At 51.4% G+C, this 22,787-nt stretch overlaps 1 protein-coding gene across 1 annotated transcript in view; it reads left to right on the top strand.

The window, feature by feature from the left end:
• Positions 1-941: 941 nt before the first annotated feature.
• Positions 942-22,787, top strand: part of VWA5B1 (von Willebrand factor A domain containing 5B1) — a gene marked incomplete at its 5' end in the record, with an annotated part of 39,503 nt that continues 17,657 nt past the window's right edge. The window contains 12 exons of the mRNA XM_081086693.1: positions 942-1,080; positions 2,929-3,081; positions 4,375-4,645; positions 7,381-7,526; positions 8,366-8,497; positions 9,117-9,241; positions 13,000-13,176; positions 17,331-17,441; positions 19,207-19,409; positions 20,081-20,195; positions 20,604-20,789; positions 22,191-22,374. Of these exons, the coding sequence (XP_080942819.1) occupies positions 942-1,080; positions 2,929-3,081; positions 4,375-4,645; positions 7,381-7,526; positions 8,366-8,497; positions 9,117-9,241; positions 13,000-13,176; positions 17,331-17,441; positions 19,207-19,409; positions 20,081-20,195; positions 20,604-20,789; positions 22,191-22,374 (1,942 nt within the window). The remainder of the gene's footprint in view (positions 1,081-2,928; positions 3,082-4,374; positions 4,646-7,380; positions 7,527-8,365; positions 8,498-9,116; positions 9,242-12,999; positions 13,177-17,330; positions 17,442-19,206; positions 19,410-20,080; positions 20,196-20,603; positions 20,790-22,190; positions 22,375-22,787) is intronic.

Raw genomic sequence — 22,787 nt, 5'->3', positions numbered from 1 at the left:
GGAGATAAGCCAGGGCTGAGAGCCGTCTGGGCCTGAGCCACAAAGGAGAACATAATTAAAAAGGCCCTGCTGGCGTGGCAGAGGGGGCGAGGATCCTGGTGGGACGTGAGGAGAGCCTGGAGGGAAGAGTTCCGACTTAGAGAAAAGGCAGAGTAGTCAGCACTCATTGAACAGCCTTGCAAATAGGCTACCAGCCCATGGTAGCTTCACCTGTTCACCTGGCTCAGAGACGAAAACCCAGAGAGAGCCTGCCCTCCAACGGATATTCCACACCCTTTGTTTGACTTCACTTCCCACTCCCACCCCACCCCTCACGGGACAGTGGTCATCCAGGAGGGTCTCAGGAGCCCAACAGAGAATGGACCATCGCCCTAAAAAGTGCTCGGAAGTCTTTCCTGTTGGAATGAGGACGGACATCCATCCTTTTATTCATTTAAGCAGCACTGAGGACACAGGGGGTAGATTGACTGAAATCAGAGGAGGCGGGGCTTGATGAGCTATTCCATCCCCTCCTTTAGCAAAGGAACCATCTCAGCTCAGTCAGACCTGCATCCCTCACCTATGGCAGCTCAGAGGCTCTGGGGCTGACAGAGGGTGGGTCAGGCCAGGAGGGCATTGTCTGCCGGGAAAACTCCAGGCCGGACGGGGCTCTGATGGGCTCCAGCCCCACCTGTGCACCAGCCCACCGAGCAAATCCAGGCGGGTCCCCTGTCTTCAGGCCTCAGTTTCTCCACTGTGAAATGGGAAGAAACGGAACCACCACTTCTCTGCTAGTTCAGCGTTCTCGGGGGTCACCAACGGGAACGTGCTTGGGGAAAGGGAAGAGAATGAGGGGCCCACTGCCTGGGGGGTCTACCGTGAGAGAACTGGGCTGGTGGGGGGATGAGGGCCACTCTCACTTCCTGTCTCCCGCAGGCCCTGAAGGCTGAGTAGCCAGCGGGATGCCCGGTCTGCTGAACCAGATGACAGGGGCAGCCCTGCCCCTCACTGCTTCTGACGTGACCTCCTTCGTCAGTGGTTATGCCCTGGGTCTGACTGCATCCCTCACCTATGGCAACCTGGAAGCCCAGTCTTTCCAGGGTAAGGACCCCTCCTCCATATTGAATCCTGGCCCACCAGGGTGGCCGATGGACACTGGGCAAGGCCTGGACCCTCTTGGAGTCTCGGTTTCCTCACCTGTAAAATGGGATACCATTTCCGCCCAGCAGGCCTCAAAGCTGGTAGCAAGTCCGGGTCAGGGTTTGAGCCCAGGTTTGGCCCAGCCCTGCCAGCTGGCCCAGCGCTATTTAGGTCCCACAAGGCACGCCCCCCTGCATCAAAGGGCCCGTCTCCACTTCTCCGGGAGGGAGCCTCACGGTGGGAGGGGCCTCGAGACTCAGTGGAAGCCAGGAGCTGCCAGCCCCAGGTGTGGCTCTGGTCCCTGCGACTCTGGAGAAGCCACTGTCTTCTCAGAAGCAGGACGCCCCTTTGCCTGTCCAGTGGGGCGTGGGGAGGAGCAGGTGAGGTCTGGAGTGCAGAAGAACAGTGTGGAATGAAACAGCCTGCGAATAGGAATCATTGGGTGGGGCAGCCAGGACTGTGGACAGATGTCTGCCTGGAGGAGTCATGTGTAAGTCAAACTCCTCTCTTTCCCCTGAAGGAAGGGAGCTACCGGGAGGGCGCTGTGTGAGACTTGTGGGGGGCATGGGGGGTAGGATTCCCTCCCACCCGCAGTTGGCCCCCTCCGAGATCCCCTGGGCAGACAGTGACCCTGTGGAAGGCATCCCAGAGAGGGTGGCTGAAACTGGGACCCCCGGGGGACCCAGGAGACTAAATGATGAATAACTCGGGGACAGCCCCTTGGCTTTCTACATGTAAAAAGGCCCAGTCCCCCTTTTATAGATGAGAAAGCTGAGGCGCAGGGGGGTGGGAAGCAGGCGTTTGTGAAGGGCTCACTGGGGGCCCAGCGTTGTGCTGCCCCCTGTTGGTGGCAGATTAAATGAGATACAGCCTTGATCCTCCCTGTGGTCCCAGCACCATCGAGCCATCCACTTCACTCAGGGGCTGCTTAGAAATGCAGATCTAGGCCCCACCCCAGAACTCCTGAGTCAAAATCTGCATTTTAACAAGGCACAGCCCCTCGCCCGTGATCTGTGTGCTCTTAAAGGCTGAGAAGCACTAAGGTATAAAAATGTGGGCACATAGCTTATTTTTTCCATTTTCATGATGACCCTACGAGTGGGGCTCTATTACCCCCATTTTACAGATGGGGCTGTGAGGCTTAGAGAAACTGAACTACTTGTCCAAGGTCACCAGGCTAGGAGAGGCGGCAGGGCCCAGATTCAAACCCTAGTTTACTTCCTCCAACGCCCAGCTCCTGGGAGCCACGGACAGCAAATTCACCATGCACATGTGTTTTATTTGGCCCACACAACAGGTCACATCAAATCCAGAATTTTACTCTCTCTCAAAAAGTCAGAGGCCCTGGCCACACTGGCCTCACATGCCTGCAGAGTAAGCGTTGGCTGGGGCAGGGGGGCTGCTGTCCCTTTTCCAGTAGCCCCTGTGCTCACAGTGCCTGGCCTCCGTGCAGAGCCGTGAGGTCCCAGCCCAAGTCCTCTCTGGCATCCGCTAAATCAGCGGTTCTCAACCTGTGGGTCGCGACCCCTTTGGCGGTCGAACGACCCTTTCACAGGGGTCGCCTAAGACCATCCTGCATATCAGAGATTTGCATTAGGATTCATAACAGTAGCAACATTACAGTTATGAAGTAGCAACGAAAATAATTTTATGGTTGGGTCACAACATGAGGAACTGTATTTAAAGGGCCAGAAGGTTGAGAACCACTGCATGGCAGTGAGTACCAGCCTAGGCTTGGGTTCCTTCCGAGGGGTGGGGCGTGCAGGGTGGGGCCGGGGCACCCCGTGATGCTTGGTCCTGCTCCGACAGGCCTCTTCGTGTACCCGCTGGATGAGTACACCACGGTGATCGGCTTTGAGGCGGTCATTGCTGACCGCGTTATAACGGTACAGATCAAGGACAAAGCCAAGATGGAGAGTGGCCACTTCAGTGCCGCCCACCTTCGAGCCACAGCTGTCACAGGTAAGGAGGCCAGAAGGGCGGTGGCAGGATCTGGTCGGGCTGAAAGCGTAGCGATGGTGTAGGGTAGAGAGAGCATGACAGTAGGAGTCAGGCATCCTGTGCGTCACTGGCCCTCTCTGAACCTCGCCTTACTGTCTGTACACAGAGGCAATCTCTCCTCTTCTCATCTAGGAAGCATGGTGAGGATCAGAGGGTTTCAACCACAGGTTCTAAAGCTCTCTCTGCAGAACAGAACAGCATGTCATTTAAGCTCAGAGGTTGTGGAATGAGTCACACCAGGGTCTGACTCCCTATTCTGGTCCTTGCAAGTGGTGTGAGCTCAGAAAAAATATTTAAATTATCCGTAAAATGAAGCTAATAATTATACACACCAAAGCTCAACAGAGAGCATCTATGCAGAGCACGCACCGCAGTCCCTGGTACAGACTAAGTCCTCAAATTGCTATTGAGGATGAAGAGGCTCAGAGAGGGTCAGTGACTGGTCCAAGGTCACACAGCATGATATATATATATATATTGTTGTTGTTGACAGTATTACAGATGTCTCCCATTCCTTCCCTCCTTTGCTCCCTTCCACATGTTTGAGACAGGGCTTGAATCCAGACCAAGTATCACATGATGTAAGAGATCCTCACCATTGGACCTAGAGTCGAAGTGATGTTTGCTCATCTGATCATTGAGACATTCAAGAATATTTTAACGAGCACTTACCATATGTAAGCTGCAAAGTTGCCCTCAGGCTGATACGACCATTCACAGCCTGGAAAAAATAGCTAGGATGTCCCTAGCAGTGACCATGAGAGCAGGTGGAAAGTGGCTGTGCCCAAAGAGGTCTGCATAATGTCAGAGGAGGAAAAGAGGGGTTCATATTGGGGCCGCGGGGTATCCATGGCGGGGTTCCTGGAAGGGTTGGATAGAAGGGTAAGACTGGATAAGTAGGGGTGGGGGGATGGGCCTTACAGATAAAAGGACAGAGCAAAAGCATGGATCCCAAGGTGGGGCATGCTTGAATGTGGTTCCTATGGGGAGGTAGAGGCTGCGGATGGAGACGTGACCCTCTGTTGGGGTTTTGTGGGTCCAAGTCTCCCAATCCCAGCAGGCCTGGCGTCAGGCCCATGCAGGTTCAGATCCTGGTTCAACGAGTTAGTAATTTGCTGAGGAACTTGGCCGAGTCACCCCTACGCTGAGCCTGTTTCCCATCAGCAAAATGGGCGACTCAGACCTACCGCACAGCAAGCGTAGGGGGCACTAGCGATGATGTACGCAGCGGCTGACTCCAGGCATGGCGCTTAGGAAACATCCTGCGAGAGGGGGTTTCCGTGGTCTCGTCCCCCTGCACCCTGGGAAAGGTGGCTTTGGATGAGGATTTGGAGCGGATCCTCTTCGTGGTCAACCTGGGGACCATCACCCCGATGGAGAACGTCAAGGTCTTCATCAGCACCTCCTCAGAGCTCCCGACACTGCCCAGCGGGGCCATGCGGGTCCTGCTGCCTGCTGTCTGCGCCCCAACCGTGCCCCAGTTCTGCACAGAGAGTGGTGACCCCTCCAGCCAACAGGCCCACGGGTAAGGAGCCCCTGGCCGGACAAGGGGACAAGGGTCAGCGTCTCAGGTGGGCAGTGGGGAGCCTGTCAGGGTGTGCAGGGCGGTGGAGATGGAGTTAAAGGTGAGGTTCGGCGCTGGAGGCCACCCCCTGAACAATGGCTCCTGCTCTGATCACTTTTAGAGCATTGAGGTCTCCCTGATGCCTTGGAATGCTACTGGCCAGATGTTCTGGAATTTGGACACCTTGGGATTAGAATTTCCAGGCTTTATTCTTTCATGCACTTACGACACTGAGTTGAGTGTTAGGGATCCAAAATCACCACAGATCCTGCCTTTTTAGAACTTGGTGGGAGAGATCATTATCCGATGAATAACACCCTTAATGTGGAACCACTGGTGCACTTGCATGCATAATTAATTATGTGAAAAGTACAAAGAAAGAGACATTCATTGGGCTAAGAGTGTAAAAGAGGGACCCGCCCTAGCTGCTTTGGCTCAGTGGATAGAGCATCAGTCTGTGGACTGAAGGGTCCCGGGTTTGATTCTGGTCAAGGGCGTGTACCTCGGTTGCAGGCTCCTCTCTAGCCCGGGCCCTGGTTAGGGCACGTGCAGGAGGTTTGCTCACATCAATAGTTCTCTCACATCAATAATTCTCTCTGTCTTTCCCTCTCTCTTCCACTCTCTCTAAAAATCAATGGAAAAATATCGCCAGGTGAGGATTAAAATAGATAGATAGATAGATAAGATAGATAGATGATAGATAGATAGATAGATAGATAGATAGATAGATAGATAGATAGACAAAAGAGGGACCCAACCCAGAGGTCCTGGGCCAGGCCAAGCTTCTCTGAGGAGTAATATTTCAGCTGAGGCCTGGGGGGTGCGGGGGATGTAGGCACAGATCTAGCATTCCTGCAGGGGAGAACAGCAGAGGCAAAGGCCCTGAGGCAGCAGACTTGGTATGTGTGAGGAGACGGGCAGGCTAGGATAGCTATAGCAGGTGGGAGAGTGAAGGAGAGAGGTCAGAGGGCTGATGTGGAGTCAGATCATGTAGGACCTTGAAGCCGAGGGTGAGGACACTTCTGCCACAGCAGAGAAGCTGTAGGCACAAGCCAGTCTCAGCCCAGGGGACACCAGGTTGCATGTTACCTTTGTAAGTACTGCCATAGGCGCCAAGCTTGGTGCCTTTGAGAGGCAGGACCTGGTGGAGCTGGGGAGAGCCAGGACTTTGGCAGATCAAGGGACAAGAGGCATGCTCCTTCCCATCTCAGCAGGCAGAGTTAGCAGAGGTGCTCGTGGGAGAGGCCTGCATCAAATCCTGATGAGCCTCAAAGTTGCTCAGAGAGAGAAAAATAGATAATACCCAGTGTTGCGAGGATGAGGCGAGGAGACGTGTTCAGTGCTGGTGAAGGTGGAATCTGGGGCAGCACCGCGGAGAGCAGTCTTGGAACACTCCGTGTGTGCCCTTTGACCCAGGGATCCCAGAGAAATCCTTTCATAAGTTCAAAAAGGGGACACAGATGAGGGTCCTCATGGTGGTGGTGCCCATGGACACGAGGTGGAGGCAGGACAAATAAGTACAATATAAAGTACTTACACAGTATAATGACAGGTGCCATGTCAGCAGCAATGACTTTGGTTTACAGACTTGGACAGAGCTTAGAAACAGTGTTGAATGAAAAAAAAGGGAAGTAATGGCCTGGCTGTCTGGCTCAGTGGATTGAACATCGTCCCCTGGACCAAGAGGTCCCGGGTTTGATTCCTGGTCAGGGCACATGCCTGGTTTGCTGGCTCGATCACCAGTAGGGGGTGTGCAGGAGGCAGCTGATGGATGTGTCTCTCTCATTGATGTCTCTATCTCTCCCTCTCCCTTCCTCTCTATCTAAAAATCAATAAAAACATGTATTTTTTAATTAAATAATAAGGGAAGGAATGAGTGAGATTCATAATAGAATATGATCTTTTCAGTTTAAAGTGCATTCACAACCAAACGCCACCAGGGATATGTGCCGTTAAGGACATTCATCAAAGACAGAGGGTGTGCCCATGGGGAGGGCAGGAGAGGGTCCAGGATCACAGACAGGGTGGGGGACAACACAGAAAGAGAGGCACAAACTTGAACGCTCAGCAGGGGACAGACACTCATGAAAAACAACGATGTCATTATTATCCCCAGTTAATGGATGAGAAAACCAAGGCTTATTCGAGGGCTCCCAGCTCCCAGACACAGAGCAGGGATTTGAGAAGGGCTGTGATATCGTCAAACGGGAGCCAGACAGACGGGATGAGCATGCTCACTCTGCCAAGTCCCGACTGTGGGAATGTTGGGGCTAGTTGCCTCATCTTGCTGAGACTCAGTTTCCCCGTGTGGGAGATGGGGGAGACGGGGGCCATGTGGCTTTTTTCTGAGGGTTCTGGTGAGAACAATGTGTGCTAATGCTGTGGAGCACTGAGCCTGGCCCCTGGCCCAGCCCTCCAGGGTCTCGGGGCCTGTATCTGAAGCCAGGGTCTCCCCGGGATCAGGTTGAATGGGAGAGTAAGGATCTGGGGTAGGACGGAGCTCCTCAGCCCCGTTTCGGGCTGGGCTGCAGGGGAGCCAGGGCTGCCTGAGATTCACCGTCCTCTCGATGTCCTCTCACAAGGCACCCCCACCCCTTCTGCCTTGGTCCTGGCTGCCCTCCTCCTCCTCCTCCTCCTCCTCCTCCTCCTCCTCCTCCTCCTCCTCCTCTTCCTCTTCCTCTCGGCCCCCTTCCCAGCAAAGACAGGCATTGCTTCGGCGCCCGGGCCCTGGACTCCTGGAACAAGCTGTGCCTGGCAACTCTTCTGGACATGGATGTGTCCAACCCCATGGAATATGAGTTCAACTTCCAGCTGGAGATCCGTGGGCCATGCCTGCTCGCAGGTGAGAGGGAGCTGCCCAGACCCAGGTAGGCGCCAGGAAAACTTGAGGCCCCAGGCTGGGGAGGGCTTCCGGCCCAAAGCTGCCCAGGGCAGAGAGTAAGGGGACGGTGGGGGATGTGACAGGCCCAGATGGAGGACATCCTGAAGTACATGGAGCTGCACGGATTCCCATTTCCTGCTCCTCAGCCACAGATGAGCCCCTCCCAATGAGCCTTCCAGGCTGTCCACCCCACCGCCATGGCTTCCTGGGGAATGTGCATGGCGCGGGTGGGTCCTGGTCCCCTCCCAACGGTTCAGCCATAGAGCCGCTTCCTGCTTCTCACCTGCACAGCAGAATCACCAGGGATCTTCCAGAATCCTGCCACCCATCTCCCGCCCGAGCTTCTGGGGCCCTTGGTCTGGGCTATGCCTTGGGTACTGGCTATTCAGAAGGCCCCAGGCCATTCTAACCTGCAGCCAGAGTAGGGAGCCATCGTTCTGACAGTTCTCCTCTCTCCAGCCCACTCGAGGCTTTAAAAGGCTGTGGTTTCTTGTCAACAAGTGTGTTGTCAGAGCAGCATGGCATTCCAGCCTGAGAGGTGTTTATGGGGTGCCCACCGATCGAGCGTTGAGCATCTTCTGTCTTATGTGCCTCCATGGGAGGCAATTCCTTTGACTCCCCACCACTGGGTCCCCACTTTGCAGATGGGGAAATTGAGGAGACCTGTCCATGGATACCCAGCCGGGCAGGCGCCCCTGATGGGCAGGAGTGTCATCTCTGGCTTGCATCTCAGTGTCCCCCACAAAGCCCCTGCCTCTCTCAGGGCTCCTGAGCCTAACCCGCCTTTCTGTGCCACTCAGGGGTAGAGAGTCCGACCCATGAGATTCGAGCCGATGCTGCCCCGTCCGCATGCTCGGCCAAGAGCATAATCATCACCTTGGCCAACAGGCACACCTTCGACCGGCCTGTGGAGATACTCATCCACCCCAGCGGTACTGTCTCCCAGGGGGGCCTCTGGGAAGCCTGCGGGAGGGAGGAGGTGCTGAGCCTGTGGGGCACAGACAGTTGGCCCCTCGCCCAGTGGTCAGCCAGGGAAAGGGTAGGGGTGCGTGGCAGAGGAGAGGAGACCAGCCTCCTAGGAAACTTGGCTCCAGCTGGTGGAATTGAGTATCTCCTGCCCCAGAGGCTCCAGGGTCTCGTGCACCCACTGGGGCACTTTGTCCGCAGGCCAGCTGAGCAGAGGATCTTTGAAACCCAAGCTCAGGAAAGCCCTGGCAGCTCTGACCTCTCGGGGAACAACTCTTTTGTCTCTAAAAATTCATTAGAATGTCAGGACCTGAAAATATCAGAGCAACCAGTCCCTCTCCCATTTTACAGATGGATAAACTGAGGCCCAGAGAGGGGCCATGGGTCAGCCATGGTCACTAGGCACTTCTGCCTCCTAGCTAAGGAGTTTTCTCATGGCCCCGTGCTGCTTTGGGCAGCCAGGGCTTCTGTACCCCTCTTCCTACTGGGAGTCCTCCCCACTCTGAAGATTCCGCCCCTAAGCTGAGGCCCCTGGCATCACCCTCACACTTGGGCACGTGCCAAGACTTGATCTCATCTCTGCAGAGCCCCACATGCCACATGTCCTGATGGAGAAAGGGGACATGACCGTGGGAGAATTTGAGCAGCACCTGAGGGGAAGAGCAGATTTCATTAAAGGGATGAAGAAGGACAGCAGTGCAGAGCGAAAGGTGAGGGCGACTGAAGGAGAGAGCCAGGGGTGGCAGAACCGGGGTGGCACTGGGACTTGGACTTCACTGCGGAGAACGAGCTGGGGCGGGGACTTGCCTGAGGTCACGCAGCGGCTGGTGGCAGGTCCTCGCCAATGTTTCCCTTGGGAAAGTGGGGGGGGGGGGGGTGTCGGGGAGGGGGGCAGAGGCAAATGGATCTCAGATGTAGCAGTCACCCTGGTGCTGTCCTCACACTGTCTGCCAGGTCACCTTCTAGTGCAGCGGTTCTCACCCTGTGGGTTGTGACCCCTTTGGCGGTCGAACGACCCTTTCCCAGGGGTCGCCTAAGACCATCCTGCATATCAGATATTCACATGATGATTCATAACAGGAGCAACATTACGGTTATGAAGTAGCAACGAAAATAATTTTATGGTTGGGTCACAACATGAGGAGCTGTATTTAAAGGACCAGAAGGTTGAGAACCACTGTTCTGGTGACTAAGCCAGGTAAAATTCTCAATTGGTGCTTCCCCAGGTATTACCCCTGAGGGGTACCTGACAGCCGGTGCACTCCCAGCTCTTTCTTTCTCCTGGGCCTCTGCTTTCCCACCTGTTGAATGGGTCTCTTGCTGTTCCTTCCTCTGGGTCCTCAGTGGCTGTTACATAGACAGTAACGACAGGGAAGGGAAAGCCTAACAGAGACCCTGCCCCTCTGCCTACCCTCTCCCCCACGAAGCCCAAGGACAAGAGACCCTACGCTGAGGGGCCGCGTGGGGAAGCAATGCTAGGAGGCTCAGCCGACGGCCACAAATTGTACCGGCAGTCGCCCTCCTGTTCATGACCCTGCACGCCAAGCCGGGTCCGATGCCAAGATACCTTGAAGAATGATGGCCCGCTTCTTTTTATTCTCTTTGCTTGTTGGCTGAAAAAACTGAGGTTTAACACCCCAAAATAACCGTGAGCTGGGGCGTGGGGAGACCGTTCCCTTGGGATTTGACTTGGATGGCAACAAAGCTAAGGACTTAGACTCAATCCGAGGGCAGTGACACTAGATTTAGGAGCCCTTCCCGTTCCTGCGGGCCTGGCTGGCAGAGGATGTGGCCGCTGAGGAGCGTACGGAAACACATGTAGACAGCCCACTGCTCCCCCGACTGTTAGAGGTCCCACTGGAAGCACCTGCTTGGTGGGGTAGGGAGGGTGACAAAAGGAAGGTGTAGATGGCTCGGTGCCCATCACAGCACTGCCATGTTAGCGACCCACTGGAAATACCTCTCCCAGAAGTGCCCCCTCACCCAGATGAGTCAGATGGGAGAAGAGGCTGACCCTGGTTCTCAGAGTTGGGGTGGCAATGCCAGGTGTGTCCTGAGCTCTGAGAACTACAGCTTGTGGACAACGTGGTGGGCGGAGGGGGGAGCAATGGGCCTCCCAGGCTGGAGCTGGGTCCCCCGCCTACCAAACCTTAAGTCAATTAGCTCTGGGACCACTGAAGCGAATGAGAATTAGTTTGCCACCTTGGGTTGGTTATGCAAATACTCTGTATTCTCATGAGCTCCAGGAATGACAGCCATCAGCCTGAAGCTGCCCCAAAGTGATGAGTTTATTATAATTAGATAATGGCAACTTGAGGAGCCATTGGAGAATCCTGAGCCAGGGGCCCCCACTCTCTGAGAGGCTGATGTGGCTGTTACTGCCATCGAGAGAGCCAGGCTGGGCGTGGCTCTGGCAAAGGAGCTCCCTGCGGGACAGAGAGCCTGATCCTTTGCCAAGGAGGGAGGCGGGCAGCCAGAAGGCAAATGTCAATCAGGAAGAGTGGGAGGGACAAGCTGTCAAAACTGTGATTTAGCGAAGAGGGAGCAAATGGCACAGGAAGATAACCATGTAGAAAAGACGGCGATGTGGTGAGAAGCAGAGACAAATAGAGAAAAAAACAAACTTGCACACACAGGTCGGTGGTAGACAGACCCACACAGATTCATTCTCTCATTTATTCAGTCAACAAACACTACCTGTCCAATAGATAGCAGGCTCCATTCTAGGCACTGGGGAGGCCACACTGAAAATGACACATCCTTGTCCTCATGGGGCTTGCCTTCTAGCACAGGGAGATACACAAGAAGTAACCAAATGAGCACAGTCCGTTTGGAGAGGCTGGGGACCAGGAGAGAACTAAAACAGGATGATGTGGGAATGAGTGGCAAGCACTGGCTGCTGTTCAGCCAGGTGTCTAGAAAAAGCCTGTCTGAGAATGAGACCTGGTGGACGGTGAAGAACTGGAAGCAGAATAATGGTGGCATGTTTGGGAAACAGGCGGCTGTACGGGTGAAATGTGGGGAGTGGGCAAAGATGAGGTGGACAGGCAGGCCGGGGCCAGGCCCTGGGGGCTTCATATGCCATGGCACAGGGTATGAGAGGAAGCCATTGCTCAGGCAAGAGAATGGCAAGAATGATCTCGCTGCCTGCTCTACATAGAATGGACCACCGGGAAGTCAAAGTGGAGGAAAGGGGCCAGTAAGAGGCGATGGCAAGGGCCCAGGCAAGAGATGGTAGTGTCCTGAACTTGGGTGGTGGCAGTGGAGACAGAAAAGAGCACACATTTGGGGTGTGTTTTAGCTGCAGAACTAGCCATCCTTCGCTGAAGGAGCAAGAGAGGAAGCAACGACAACTCCTCCATCTTTGGTTTGAACACCTGGATAGGTGATGATGTCATCTACTGAGTTGGGGAAGGGATGTGGAGAGACCAAAACTGAAAAACAGACACAAAGGGACCTGTCCACCCAGAGGCAGTCAGATAAAGAGACAGAGAGAGGCGGGAGATGGAGAGAGAGGGAGGAAATGGGATTTGGTACAGAGCGACTGGGAGAGTCAAGGAGGAAGGCTCAGCACCACGTCAGCCAGGAGAACACACGAAAAGGTCAAAACTATGGGGCTGTTCTCCCTTTGTTTACCGAGCCCACCTCTGCACCAGGCTCTGTGTTAAGCCCTAGAGAGAAAAAAGAAGCTCAGGCATGACCTACCTTCAAGTAACACACAAGCGAGAGGGGAGGCAGAGGTATGAGCACAAAGCTGCCTGTGAGCAATGCCTGAGCCCACGACCAACCACAACAGGGATGATGGTACCATTTAGCCAACGACTGCCGGGCAGCGGGCTTCACAAGCATTGCCTTTATTCGTACAACTTGGGGAGGCACGTGCTCTTGTCCTTAGTTCATAGATGAGGAGACCAAGTAATTGAGTCCACCTGGAAGATTGGGGCAGGCTTTCCAAAAGGTAAAATTTAGAGAAAGAATAGAAAGTTATCAGTGGGAGAGACTCAGTAAACCAGAGAAACCAAGGTCACGGCCCAGATAAGCCAGAGGTAGCTCAGACACCGAGTGTGAAAGAGAAAGAAACTGCTTCTCAATGGAAGGCCTGCACATGTCCCGAGGCCTCCCATCTGGACGCCAGCTCAGTTCGTCCTCATAACCACCCTGAGAAGGGAACATTATGTGCCTTGTTTTTAAAATTAAAGAAACAGGCCCAGGGGAGGGACTTGTTCAAGATCACACAGCGAGACGGTGACAGAGCTGGGATTCAAACCCAGACCTTCTGCCTCCAAAGTCCATGCTTGCTGTTGCAACTAGTGAAACGCTAGCAAATAGAGAGCCAGGTGCAGTCAACCTGGAAGCCTCACGTGCAGGGTATGAGTGAGATCTTGACTATACTTGGTGAGTAATGGGAGACCACGTGAGCAGCGTGGACCCCTTGAATACCAAGTGAGAGTTTTTCTTTCTCCTCCAGACAGAAATCATCCGGAAACGCCTCCACAAGGACATTCCCCACCATTCTGTCATCATGCTCAACTTCTGTCCTGACCTCCAGTCGTTTCAGCCGAACCTGAGGAAGACCCATGGCGAGTTTATCTTCCTCATTGACAGGAGCGGCAGCATGAGTGGGACCAACATCCACCGTGTCAAGGTACCTGTTAGAGGACCCCTCCCCAGGGTAAATCAGCTGTGCTCCCCCAAACCAGCTTCATCAGCACTTTTGGTTCCAAGAAGTCCCCTTTCCATACCTGAGCCACCTTCCTAAATGGCTCTCCATGTCTAAAAGGAACAACCACAGAGACACCCAAACTCAATGTGCTCCCAAAAGAAAACCCTGAAGTGGTATGAGCAGAGGCAGAACGATTGTCCACTTACAAGGGATGAAGTTATCAACATTTTCCCTTGACATTCTACAACCTTTGCCAAGTGTTGCTCAGGCTAACACACCTCAGTAGGTACTGAGTGGAGAGGGGTACAGCGGGGTGTTGAATCCAGCTAATAATCCTGAGGTTAGTGCTATTGTCTCCATTTGCCAAAGTGGAAAGCCCATCCTGAGAGTTTCAATAACCTACCCAAGGTCACACAGGCAGTGTGGTCTAATACTAAACCCATGTCTGTCTGTCTGTCCCTACGACCTGACATCAGAAATTCACTGGAGATGGCCCCTGTCATCAAATAATGTGTAGAATCCAGTAGAAAAAAAATTGGTTCTTTTTTCCCCCCTCGAAATGCCTAACATGGGCAAAATTTTGTGGTTGGCTGTCTAAAAAGACAGCAGGGTGTAAACTCAGTTTCTGCCCTCAAACCAGTCATGTATGGAGCATGGTCTCGCTGCTGTGGAGACTTCTGATGCGTGAGGAAGTCAGAGTAATCACCTTTCCCCCAACCCCCAGAAGCATATGCTCTCCCTCAGGAGATTCTTCGCCTCAGTTCCGGCATTATCCACCTCTCCCTTGTATGTCTAGCTGTGCAGGTCTGTCTCATCTGGAGTTATGGGAAACTCATTAAGGAAAGGACCAGATCTTTGCTCATCTATCTCTCCCCATGGGGCCTTGCTCTATATTTAGGCATAAAAAAACCCCAGTCATGGTTCATTGAACTGGGTAAAGGATCACAGTTCAAGAAAACAAGGCATGAGGGAAGGAGAAGGGGGAGGGCTCAGTTGTCACATGAAATTTCGCTCCTTTCCCAGTTTGTGCCTGGAGCAAACTCTTGTTCCCAGGGCAACGGGATAAGCAAGGAGAGGAGAGGTTAGGTGGGATCTGTGAGGCCAGCTAGCTCCTCAGTCATGCTATGACTGGGTTTGGTCTTGAAGCATGAGAGAGCATCCTATATGCAACCCAAGTTCCTGTTTGAGTCCTACTGGGATGTAGGACTGGTTGGTACCTTCTCCCCGCCCCTGCCCCCCATCAAAAACCAAAACTGGAATGGGGAGCTGTCCACAGTGCTGGAGTGCTGAAACACAGCCCAGTGCCCATGTGTATCCCATTCCACAGCGGAACCAATTTGTAAGATGTCTCCACAGTTACTCTAAGTATCATGGGATCATGGAGCATCCCTTAGAGAGCACTGAATCCACCTTCCCTGCCTATTTCCAGGTAAGGAAACTGAGTCCCAGAGAGGCTGTTTTTTCCAACATCACAGTGCTAGAGAGGGAGCCTAAGCTTTCCATGTCCTGGCTCAGTGCTCATTTTCCTCACCTTTCTGATAGGGAGTTACACCTACTCCCCCTTTAAGAAAAGCTCTCTTTTCTGATTATGTCCTTTCTGCTGCATGACTTAGTAAAAGAGAAATGCCCGGGTTCCAGGATCAAGTCTGCCACTGGCTGGCTATGTGGCTTTGGACAAACTGATTCTCAACTCTGGGCTTCGTTTATACTGTCTGTAAAATGAGAAGGGAGGATTAATACAGGGAGGCAACCATATGTCCTATATCGCTTTGTTCCCTTCCCCCAAGCCCAGGCAGACATCAACAATTGGCCATTGCATTCTTTACCACGCTGAGTCTGGACTCAGTCTCTGTATTGTTCTCATCAAGGTGCTCCAGGCCATTACTACCAGCTGAATGGAGCTGGTTCATGAGTGGAAATCCATTTCCTGAACTAAAGACCTTTCCAAGCTTGACATTCCAGAATTCTCTGGTGACAGCTTCCTCCAGGGCTCCTCTCACAGTTCCTTCCCTCTAGGAGTCTTGCTTGCTTGCTTTTCCAGCTCAGCTCCCTGACCTCAAGGTTACCTTTCACAACTGGCTTTGCATCAGCACAATCCATTCTGCTACATACGCCTGCCCCTTTTAGAAAAAGACACAGAAATTACTCAGGCCACACACCCCTCCCCCCCCCCCCGCACTCCCCCCACCCCTCGTTGATAATGAGGTCATTGGGGGGGGGGAGGTTGCTTGCATCATTAATTGTGGCCGATTATGTTGAAGTTTTAGGGAAAACTGGAAGTAGGGAGGTTGGAGAGAACAGAAATCCAAACAGCCACGCGGAAGGGGAAAGTTCAACCAATTTAATTTCCTGCAGCTGGTGTCATTCTTCAGCTGCCACTCGCTGCCAAAAACATGGCTTTGAAAATTCTAATAGGTGTGAGCAGAGACAATCTGTATGGATCAGCGATGTCTCCTGCTAGCAGGAATATACACTAGAAGCTAATGAAAAAATAAGCAGATCTGGACTTCTTTCGTAGAGACACAAAATGGATTGACACAAGCAACAAAGAGAACATTAATGTTAATGTTTACAGAGGGGGTGGGAGAGGGGCTGCAGGCCCTTATGGTGTGGAAGTTGCTAGGATCCACTTACAGCTGTTTACTTCTAAATTCTGGAGTGGAACAGCTTGTTTCCCTGAAGCCATGCTGAGATCCCTGGGCTGCCATCAATAGACTATATGGGGGTGAGGGAGAGCCCTCCCCCCCAACTCCTGGGTTCTGTGCCAAGGCAGAGCCAACATGAATGAAGATTTCAGAGCTGTGTTGTTGTTGTTTAAAGCTTCGCTTTTTAAAGATTTTTTTTTAAATGTTTAAATTGATTTCTAGAGAGAGGCAGGAGAAAGAGGGAGAGAAAAAAAACATGGATGTGAGAGAGAAACTTTAATCCGCTTCCTCCTGCATGCCCCTTGCTGGGGATCAAGCGCCCAACCCGGACATGTGCCCTGGCCAAGAATCGATCCAGCAACCCTTTGGTGCACAGGACGATGTCCAACCAACTGAGCTGCACCGACCAGGGCTCAGAGCTGTTTTGAAAGCCTCGGTCCTATCTTTAGGTTTTGAGATCCAGTACAATTCCTAAACTCTCGAAGCCTCCATTTTCTTCTCTGTAAAATAAAGGTATTAATATTAATATGCATCTTGTTGGGTAGATAATAATAACCACTTGCTGACTGTTTACTATGTGACAGGCTGACACTCTTTTAGAGATTAAATGAGGTAATATAAAGAGTGTGTCACAGTGCTTGATCTGTAGTAATTGCTTGATACTTACCATTGCCTCATCATCAATATCATCCTTTTTCCCTCTTGGCATCTCCTCCCCTTTTCTTCTTTGGCATCGTTTTTTTCCAATATGCCTTTATCCGGGTCTCCTGATGTTGCATAGTTAAGTAGGTTACGATTCTAATGTTCACAGATTTTGCAGGCAAAGTGACTCGTGTCTGAGTCCTGCCTCCACTATTTACTATCTGAATGCTCACCAACAAGTTGCTCCCCTCTCTGTACTTCAGTGTTCTCTCCTATAAAAACGGGGATACTGTTGTGCCTGCTTCAAGGGTGATTGTGAAGATTATATGAGGTAAGGTAGGTAAAGTACATCCTGGGCATTCAACAAATATGACCTAAAGAGACTGTCCCAAAGGGATTCATCCCTAGTCAATGATAATTTGGGTGAATTCTGCTGCAAAAAGGCCCCGAGTGAGAGCCAGAAGCCTGTCCCATCACCAGGGTGACCCGGACCAGACCACATGCCTCCCTTCGACATCAATTTTGTTTTGGTGGAAAGGAGTGGGTGCTCCCTGCTCTCCCTACCTCTCAGGGTCAGCAGGAGGTGTGATGGAACTGGCAACCATAACAGAATGGCTTTGAAAAGTCAGACTTGCTACACGAGTGAGAAATTTCATGAGATGGCTTTGGTCCAGCCTCCGCTCCGCATCAGCAGATTTCTTGATCTGGGGGAAAAGGTGCTGTTGGGTGCAGGCAGGGGGGTGGAAGGCCTGTGTGGGACAGATTCCTGCCGGGATAATGATACCGGTGTGAAGTGGCAGAAGTTATAACTCCTTCCCGAATCCTGAAAATCCCTTTCTTGCCTGCCAGGATGCCATGCTGGTGGCTCTTAAGAGCCTCATGCCAGCTTGCCTCTTCAATGTCATTGGGTTTGGATCCACATTTAAGAGCCTCTTCCCTTCCAGTCAGACCTACAACGAGGTAAGGAAGGACCAGGCTGGGACCAGGAGGGGCGGGTGGTGAGGAGCAATGGACAGAAAAGGAGAGAGGAGGCCTGCTCCCAGGCTGTCCACCCGTATAGGACCAGGATGATACCCAGGAGCCAAGAAGGAAAGGGAGGCTAACTCTGCTCAGGCCGTTCTCTGACACCTCAGCCTTCTGACACCCTCCTCTTTAAAATAAAGAACATGTTGGACAAAGTGTGGGTGTGCGCAGACAGGGCTCCAGGGAGGGGTAGAAAGAGGATGCATAGCCTAGGCCGGCCACTCACTGAAGCCTCTGTCTTATGAGGACAATAGATCCGTGCAAGGTTGAGCCAAAGAAGTGAACAGGAAGGATGGCCGAGTGAATAGGTGGGTAAGTGGGCTGAGAGTGGGACTCACGAGACTCAAGCTACAATTTTAAATAACAGGACTGTGGCCCCAGCAGCACGTTCAGAATTGCAGGCCTAGGAATTGAAGGGAAGGAAGGGATGGAGGGAGGAAGGGAGGGAGGGAGGGAGGGAGAAAGGAAGGAAGGGAGGGAGGGAGGAAGGGAGGAAGGGAGGGAGGGAGGAAGGGAGGAAGGGAGGGAGGGAGGGAGGACTTCAGAACCACTTTTCAATTAAAAGTAGTTTATGGGTGTTTTAAATGCAATAATAATATATTGATTATCCCACAGCCTTTTGAAACTAGATAATCAAAAATAAAAATATGTAAATCTTACATGATCACGTCAGAAAAACAAAAGGAAAAACAATATTAAGAGCTTAGAGTAAATCCCTCCAGACCTTGTTCTATGCATTACCCACAGTTTCAGGAAAGATAGGATTAGGCCTTCCAGAAACTACTTTTCTAACACAACAGCCTATCATGAGCACATTTTTATGACATGCAGTATAACTCTGCAGCATAATTCTAATGGCTGCCTAGTGTTTCACTGCAGATAGGCGTGACTTATTTAACTAAACCCTGAAGTTGGGCACTGAAGTTGTTTCCTTTTTTGTTTTTTCTTATCACCTTTGTATCAAAGGCTTCACATCCCTCCTTCACGATTCCCTTGGGGTAAATGTCTAGTCTTTCTGGCTCAAAGGTACATTATACATTTTAAGACTTTTGAGCATGGATGTTGGAAGAGCACCTTCCTGAGTCAGGAGCAGAAGGACACCTGATGTCCAGTGAGAATCTGTCCTTGCTGTAGGGACATTCATCCGAGGCCAGTAACCCTGGGCCAGAAAGGACAATGATAAGTTAATATAACACCGAGAATGGTAGCACGGCAGGCACTGGTGGGGGTGTAATTGGGCAGAACCATGTCAAATAAGTGTCCACCTATTATTCTTCCTGTATGTGGGGCCGAGGTGAGATTGGGAACAGGACTCAACTCTGGCGAGGTTAGAGTATTACCTAGGGCAGGGATTGTCAATGGGTGTGCTGCAAGGATTTCTAAGACATGCAACACCTCTCTATTTAGACGGGGGCACTGACCTCTTTTCCCCTAGATTGTCACACACACAAATGACAGCAGCCAACACATTAGCCAAGTGGTGTAAATGAATCGAAAGTATACCTTTATTTTTGTTAGATCAGCAACAAATATATTTTTTGATGTGCCTCCGAGTTTTAGTAATTAGTTTATGTTAAAAAAAAAAAAAAGTTGAAAATTGCTGATCTAGGGAAACAAAGGGACTCCTCCCTCAAGGGGCTCAGAGTCTCCGCACCCTACAGTGACCCTGGGAATTCTCTCCCTGCCTGTGCCTTTCCTGCAGGAGACCTTGGCCATAGCCTGTGAAAACATTCAGAGAATGCGGGCTGACATGGGCGGCACCAACATCCTCTCCCCGCTCAGGTGGGTCATCCGGCAGCCAGTGCACCGAGGCCACCCGCGACTCCTCTTCGTGGTCACAGACGGGGCGGTCAACAACACCGGGAAGGTGCTGGAGCTGGTGCGAAACCACGCCTTCTCCACCAGGTGAGCACAAGCTGAAGGTAGGACGTGGTTATCCCGGGCTGCCCTGGACTGGGGTTTCCAGAACCTAGGCCACATGGAAAAAAAATGCCAGAAGACAAGGAAAGAACCTTTTAAAGCAGTGGTTCTCAACCTTTCTAATGCCGCGACCCTTTAATACAGTTCCTCATGTTGTGGTGACCCCCAACCATAAAACTACTTTTGTTGCTACGTCATACTGTAATTTTGCTACTGTAAACAATATGTAATTTTATATGTGTTTTCCGATGGTCTTAGGCGACCCCTGTGAAAGGGTCGTTCGACCCCCAAAGGGGTAGCGACCCACAGGTTGAGAACCGCTATTTTAGAGCTTTGCTTCCAAGGTGGTGTGGCTGACCTCAAAGTTTGCCTCTCCCCCTCAAAGTTCAGGAGGGATGAGACGCCCACACCTCTGCATCCAGCTCCCAACCAGCAGCCTGGGCAAAGGAAGCCCTTTCTGCTGCTTAGACTCTGAGCTGGGGCAGAAGTCATGGGCTTCATGTGTGAATGTAAATGCCCATTGATGGCCCTCTTCCCCGGCCCTCTGCCTGAAGCTGGGCCAGCTGTGAGAGAGAGCGCCTGGATCATGCGCCCCATCAGGAGACAAAGGTGGCAGAGAGGATGGGAAGTGGCAGCCTCTCTCCTCCCCTGCCCAGGTGCTATAGCTTTGGAATTGGACCCAACGTCTGCCACAGGCTGGTGAAGGGCCTGGCAACTGTGTCCAAGGGCAGTGCTGAGTTCCTGATGGAGGGGGAGCGGCTGCAACCCAAGGTAGGTGGAAGGACCCCAGTCCCTCTGCTGCTGGACCCCCACTCTAACACGTGGGGAAAAGGAGGCCCGGGAAAGCAAATCAACTTGCTCAAGATCACTATCTGGTTCATGTTTTTGACACAAACTTTCTGGGTGCCCTGGACTAGTCACAGCCCTCCTTTGAGTCCTGGATTTTCTCATTTATAAACTGCTAAGCTTAGAGAAGATGCCAGCAGACATTTGCTCCAACTCTGGCATTGTAGGAGCCTAAGAAGTAGCATGTTCACTGGTGGGCAAGCCACCCCAAGGCCTCGTGTCACTTCTTTTCTGCTCACATCCCCGCATGGTCATACCCACCTGGGCTTCATGCGTCTGGACATACCCCTGCTCACACATCTCCCCAACCGGTGTTCTGATTCTGCCCAACAGATGGTCAAATCCCTGAAGAAGGCCATGGCCCCAGTCCTGAGTGATGTGACTGTGGAGTGGGTCTTCCCGGAGACCACCGAAGTGCTGGTCTCCCCCTTGAGCACCAGCACCCTCTTCCCTGGGGAACGGCTGGTGGGATACGGCATTGTGTGTGACGCCTCCTTATACATCTCCGACTCCAGATCTGTAAGTATCTTAGAAATGCCCGGGGTCAGTGGGGGTCCAGAAGCATGCCCTTGCGGCCATCCTCGCTGGAAAGACTGTTCCTGGCAGGAAGGAACGAACTGGATCTGGGCTTATAGCTGTGAGGTATAGATGCCAGGCCATGGAACACAATCTACAAATAACTAATGAGATTAGAAAGACATAACTTTTCAACCCAGAAATCCCTTCTAAGGGATCTAACAGAAATAAAGTGATATGATGGAGTTATGTCCAAGGATTTATTGTAGCATTTTTTGTGATGGCAAAAACTATGGCCACATATTAATGCTGCTCCCCTCAAAATGTCGTTTGATGTTACACGCAGCAGGAGAATATTGTGAAAGACATTATTACAAATGATGTGATAGCCAGAATATGAATTTCTCATCAAATAAACTTAATTATTGAGAGAGGACAACCATTTGTACAACTGAGCTGGTCAATTCGGTTTCTAATTTTCTCTTGTAAATTCCAGGACTTCATAAACTTCTTTTTCTAGTCCAAAGGTACTCATAGCCTCCCCAGAGCTCCCAAACTATTGTTTAGTAGATCAACAATAATAGGTACCATAAGACACTGTGGTCTCACATACTTATTTTAATTGAATTGATTTTTTAAGGTGATTTTGTACTCCTTTTTTCCTTTTCTACTTTGTCCTCTTTCCTACATCAGGTGACTTATACTTTGGTTGTCTGATCAGGCCTGACTTACTGTTGAAGGAATGAAGGTTAATAGCATTTTCTCTTTGTGATTCTTGTAGCCTATGTCATCACCTTGTATTTATCAACGGATGACATGTTGACTTTTTGACTGATAAAACGTTAAATGTGAATATAAATACAGCCACCAAGTGAATGCTTAACCATAGGGGTGGTAGAATATTGCACAATCATCAAATGTTTAAAGGAGTAGTTGACGTGCAGGACTTCCAAAATGTTTAAAGTGCAGTGTTCAAGATACTGCTAAATAGAAAGTAATATGGTCCATTTTCTGTCAAACAAAAATGATCCCCAAAAGCCTTTATGTTTTATATGTATGTATATACTATGGAGAATGGAATGGGAGGAATTAGATGGTTCATTCTGTTCATTTTGTTTACTTATTTGGAGATAGCAGTGACATTTAGAATTACCTTTTGAATTTTTTAATAAAGAATATAATTTAAAATATAAACAATGTAAGTGATATGAAGTAATTTTCATTCACCATCTCATAAACAGAAGTCTGCCTAAATTCTCCAAGCTAGCAAAACACTTTTTTTTTTTATTATTCCACTTCTAACATGGACTCTCCACCACCTTGCCTCACACTGCTTGCTGCTCTGTGGATGTCCTTCCTGCCATCTAGCCTAATTCCCAACCTTCTTTCTCTCCCTTCCTCCAGGACAAGAGGAGACGATACAGCATGCTGCACTCTCAGGAGTCCAGCAGCTCTGTCTTCTACCATTCACAGGATGAGGGGCCCGGCTCAGACAATGCAAATTGTCCCAATAGCTTGGGGGAACCCCTCAACCTGCAGCAGGCCACAGATGACCGGCCGTCCAGTGGCGACCCCGCCCCCAGTCCTGGTAAATCTGACGCCCTTCGTGCTTCCCTCACTTCTCCAGACGCTATGATCGCTACATTTTGCTGAGCACTTACTATGTGCAAAGCACTTTATACAAACAGTCGCACTGAATAGTTAGCAGCTGCGGGGGGGGGGGGGGGCGGCTACCACCTATTCTACAGATGAGGAGACTGAGACAGGGAACTTCAGTCCCTTGGCTGAGCTCGTGGAACCTGAAAGAGGTCGAGTACAGAAAGTCTAGACCTGTCTGCCTCCAGAGCCACTTTGTGGTTTTAGTTTCCACTCAGCGGGCATTTCCTGATCACCTACCCAGGCTAAGTACTGAGCACAGTGTGAGCAGCAGAGATGACTCAAACGTGGCACCTGTTCTTCAGAAGCTCTCCATCTGGTGAGAGGGATACAATTGGACTTAGT

Source organism: Myotis nattereri (assembly GCF_964212035.1).
Source record: "Myotis nattereri genome assembly, chromosome: 3".
Classification (NCBI taxonomy): domain Eukaryota; kingdom Metazoa; phylum Chordata; class Mammalia; order Chiroptera; family Vespertilionidae; genus Myotis; species Myotis nattereri.
This window is presented reverse-complemented; position numbering and strand designations above follow the sequence as displayed.